The sequence below is a fragment of the Austrofundulus limnaeus genome, unplaced genomic scaffold (assembly GCF_001266775.1).
Source record: "Austrofundulus limnaeus strain Quisiro unplaced genomic scaffold, Austrofundulus_limnaeus-1.0 Scaffold194, whole genome shotgun sequence".
Taxonomy (NCBI): domain Eukaryota; kingdom Metazoa; phylum Chordata; class Actinopteri; order Cyprinodontiformes; family Rivulidae; genus Austrofundulus; species Austrofundulus limnaeus.
Genome location: NW_013952596.1, coordinates 77,502 through 81,900, shown reverse-complemented (window position 1 = coordinate 81,900; position 4,399 = coordinate 77,502). Strand labels below are relative to the sequence as shown.

The window sequence follows — 4,399 nt, the reverse complement described above, 5'->3', positions numbered from 1 at the left end:
GCTTTTATCTAGTACATTTTAAAATTGCTGTTGACCCTCTGTTCTACCTTTTATTAACCTTTATTAATCTAAGTCCTCTGAAAAGCTGCAGGTCATGTTGCAGCCACAGGAGGGCCCACYCACTTTGATATGAGCCCTGAATGATGAAACATTTACAGTCGTGGGAAAAGGAATTCCAGCCTTCTGCTGGCTTACATATCAGGACAAAATGAAAATTGTCTGGTCTTTTCCAGGTTCTGGAAATATTCACATCTAAATTCAAGAGAATTGGACTCCAGGTAAAAACTGTGAGTCCAGTTCCTGGTTCAGCAGCCTGTAAACCTCTTTAGCAGCAGAACTCTCAGTAGTGGGTTTCTGTGAGACTTTTGTTCGTCTCTTACATGGTTGTGTAATGATTTTGGCCCTCTCTTCTTTCCAACATAGCTTTAGTTCATCTCTCTGAAAGTCTCATAACAACATTTCAGTCTAATTAATGTTTGAACTTTGATTCCACTGTTGCAACACCTCAGTTATTTWTTTTTTTCAGTTATTCTGATGTAGATTTGCAGCCGTGTTTGGGATCGATGTCCTGTTGCATCACTGGTCTGAAATCACGTGGCTGCAAAACCAAACCCAAACCATCGACCTTCCACTACCGTGCTGACAGATGTGAGGTGACTGAGCCAATATCATGTGTTTGGTTTTCTCTGTGCATTGTGGGTAAAAGTTCTGTTTTAGTCTGTGTTCCAGAAAACAGGTGATTCCTTCAGAAGAAACTTTACAAACCGAAGTCATCCTGGATGCAGCTTTCAGATTTTCTTGTTGTTGTTTCTCTGAGTCTGATTTTCAGGGTAAATTTGCTGAATCATTCACTCCTGGGAAAATTGGCAGCTGCCATAAATGTTTTCCACCAGTGAATAATCATTCTCTCTGAAGACTCCATATAGTTTGGAAACGACCTTTGACCCCAGTTGTTTCTGTTGTTGCTGATGTCTTTCCACCTTGGTGTTGTGTRAACACACACCTGTATGATCCGGAGCAGCAAAAAGCCCTGCTTTTATAGAGGTGGTCCTACTAACCATCAGTTAATATCCAGCTCCTGAGGTTGAACTTGTGGTTTGTTTTTTCATTTTGGCTTCATTTTTGTTTAATAAAAAATGTCATGGTGGAAATATGTCGAGTGTTTCTGTGTATTTGACATTGAATTTGGATAAWTGTAGAATCTGATAAAGACCAGATCATAAAAACACTTGAGCTGAAAGTAGGCAGACTTTTTTTTCATTGCTGTATATTTATGGCAGCTYTGACTCAGTCATCCTGACTTCCTTCTGATGAAAACCTCAAGCAGTGAAATGGTGGGTTTGGCCACAAAACAGAAAGTTCAGGTGAACCATCCAGGTGTAGGGATGGAGAGTCAATTGAGATATTTTAAAAACTCTTGTTTTGTTGCTGTAGTGTGTTTCTGTGAGCATAAGCTTCATATTCACACTTATCCTGTTAATTGGGTTCCTCAGTTGTRTCTACTGCCCTCTCCATAAAGATGAAGGCATTCCCCAACATGCGTGCAATCAAGCAGTTAAAAATTTACAACCTGCTGCTGGAACACTCATGTCACAAATGTTTTTCCATGTGTGAATTTGCAAACCAGATGCTCTTCATATAGCTTCCTCTCTGGGGGTTTTGAGCAGGGCACACACCCTCAAACTGAATCAACAAAGCAACACTCAGATGATCTACAGCCCTCAACAAATCTTATSCTAACACAAATATTCCTGCAGCTCRAAARATTACCAAACAGTTCAGAAGGTTCTATAATTTACTGCGTGTACCTTGGAGCAAAGGAACTGTATTTCATGAGAAATTAGAGAAGAAGGAAGACAGCTTTGTTTGCGTTTGCTTTTTATTGTGGTCATTTGCACCTACCTCTAGTGAGACTGAAAGTGCACTGCTGCAACCTCAAAACGGAAGTCGATGAGTAGGCGAGGTTTTGCCTCTGCAACACTGCTTCAGAAGAATCCAGGAGATGTTATTATTGAACTGTTTCTGTAAGATGATAAAACATCGTGACAAAGAATCCAGAAAACGGATCTGATGCTTCAGGTGATTCTTGTGTTTTTTGACCTTGTTGGACTTCCTGTTTTCATGGACTCTAAAGAAGGACTCAAAATCATCTGGAGTTTTGATTGTTTATTCAACCCGACTTTTGGAAACTGATCTTTGGAAACACCTTTTTTGTATAAACCTAGAGGAGGAGAAACTGTGGGATTATTTGACACAACAAAAGAAGTTCTGGATTCCACTGATTTGAAACTGGGACCATGCCTGTGATTGTACTGGAGGCCCGAGACTTCAGCAGTCCGCTGTTTATTGTGCGAACATTGGAAGTTCTGTCCTGCTGCACCGTCTTCAGCCTCGTGGCCTCCATGTCTGAAGACCTGAACCCTTCCAACTTCAGCACATTCAGGGTCTTCTGCATGTTCACCTGGTGTTTCTTCTTCGTGGTCACACTATTTATTCACCTTCTCAACACTATCCAGTTCCACAACTTGATCCGAATATCCTGGAAGAACCTGACGATGACGGTGGCGGTGATGGGCGCACTGATGAGCTTCAGTTCCTCCGCYGTTTTCCCGTGGATGGTCATGGATCATCAGAAAGTGTCAGCCCGTGCTGTAGCAGCTGCAGTGATCTCAGGCCTCACCACCCTGGCCTACGCCTCAGAGTTCTTCGTGCTSCGTTGCCAAGCGGACGAACAAAAAGGCTACATGGGGAGCACACCTGGCCTCTTGAAGATTCTCCAGCTGTGGGGAGGTGTTCAGATGATCCCTCTGGTTGTGTTTATCCTCCGGCTGTCCAGCGGATTACATCATTGGCAGCTCTGGTTGTCGTGTACCTCATACGGCGTTTGTGTCCTGATGTCTCTTGTCACYCTGGTTGTAATACTCGGTGACTTCGCGGGGCGATGCCTCCTGCCTTTTGACAAGTTTTTAGCGTGCTTCAGCCTAATCGGGGTGCTGCTGTACATGACTGCTACAGTGATTTGTTTAACTAAGATTCTGCAGCTAAACGGACAAAAGAACAGCCAAACTGATTTAGTGATCATGGAAACTGTGGTTTCCAGTGTTACGCTGTTAGCGTACACAGTGGACCTTGCCTTCGCCATCAAACTGTTGTGTGACAGAAGTCACATGTGAAGCTGCAGGAAATATCCTGTGAGAGATGGAGGCTGTTTGGAAGTATTCAGTCAAACTAAATGATTGAGTTTGCTTTTTATTGTTGCTGTAACATCAAACTGACCACAGAACTAACTTGTAATGTTCCACTAAGTGCTGTAAAGGATTTTACTACCCTGAAACTCATATGGACTACATCCCATAATAGTTCAGTTTGGCACACATACTGTACATCCTGTAAATGCTGGTTAAATGAGCACTGGTTGCTGTTCTGACATCACCCACAAATGATGAATGTATTTTAAAARATAAAGAGAAGTCAGACTTTGCAAAGTTATTGGTAAAATTCAAAAAGTTTTTTTTCTTTTAACTAAAATGTAAAAACATTTATGTTTTTCTTTTCATGTASTTTCCTTTTGCCAACACGAGATGGCGGCACCACATCAACATGTATTCATAGGGCTGGACACATTTGTTTGTAGCCTTTAACATATAAACATCACTGACATAATTTAAAACCAACTAATGTAATAAAAAAACAGTCATAGCTTTTTCAGTTTTGATTCAAATAAGACTACCTAAATAACAATAATTAAAGAAAAGAAACTGGATGATACATTTAACTTTTATTGCACAATCTTTTGTGGCAACTCTGCAATCAAATGATTTCTGTAACTGAGACTTCTGCACCTGTCCAGGTGTTCTGGTCCTCCTGTCCTCGGGTGTTCTGGTCCTTCTGACCTCAAGTGTTCTGTCCTCCTGTCCTTGGGTGTTCTGGTCCTTCTGACCTCAAGTGTTCTGGTCCTCCTGTCTTTCAAGTGTTCTGGTCCTCCTGTCCTCAGGTGCTCTGGTCCTCCAGTCTTCAAGTGTTCTAGTCCTCCTGTCTTCAAGTGTTCTGATCCTCCTGTCTTCAAGTGTTCTGGTCCTCCTGTCTTCAAGTGTTCTGGTCCTCGTGTCCTCAGGTGTTCTGATCCTCCTGTCTTCAAGTGTTCTGATCCTCCTGTCTTCAAGTGTTCTGGTCCTCCTGTCTTCAAGTGTTCTGGTCCTCCTGTCCTCAGGTATTCTGGTCCTCCTGTCTTCAAGTGGTCTGGTCCTCCTGTCCTCAGGTGTTCTGGTCCTCCTGTCTTCGAGTGTTCTGGTCCTCATATCCTCAGGTGTTCTGGTCCTCCTGTCTTCGAGTGTTCTGGTCCTCATATCCTCAGGTGTTCTGGTCCTCCTGTCTTTGAGTGTTCTGGTCCTCATGTCCT

General features: G+C 42.6%; 1 protein-coding gene across 1 annotated transcript; it reads left to right on the top strand.

Moving 5' to 3' along the window:
- The first annotated feature begins 2,297 nt into the window (after window positions 1-2,297).
- On the top strand, window positions 2,298-3,173 carry LOC106524645 (myeloid-associated differentiation marker homolog). The gene has a single exon (XM_014018537.1). The coding sequence runs from the start codon at window positions 2,298-2,300 to the stop codon at window positions 3,171-3,173; it is 876 nt and encodes a 291-aa protein (XP_013873991.1).
- Window positions 3,174-4,399: the final 1,226 nt, after the last annotated feature.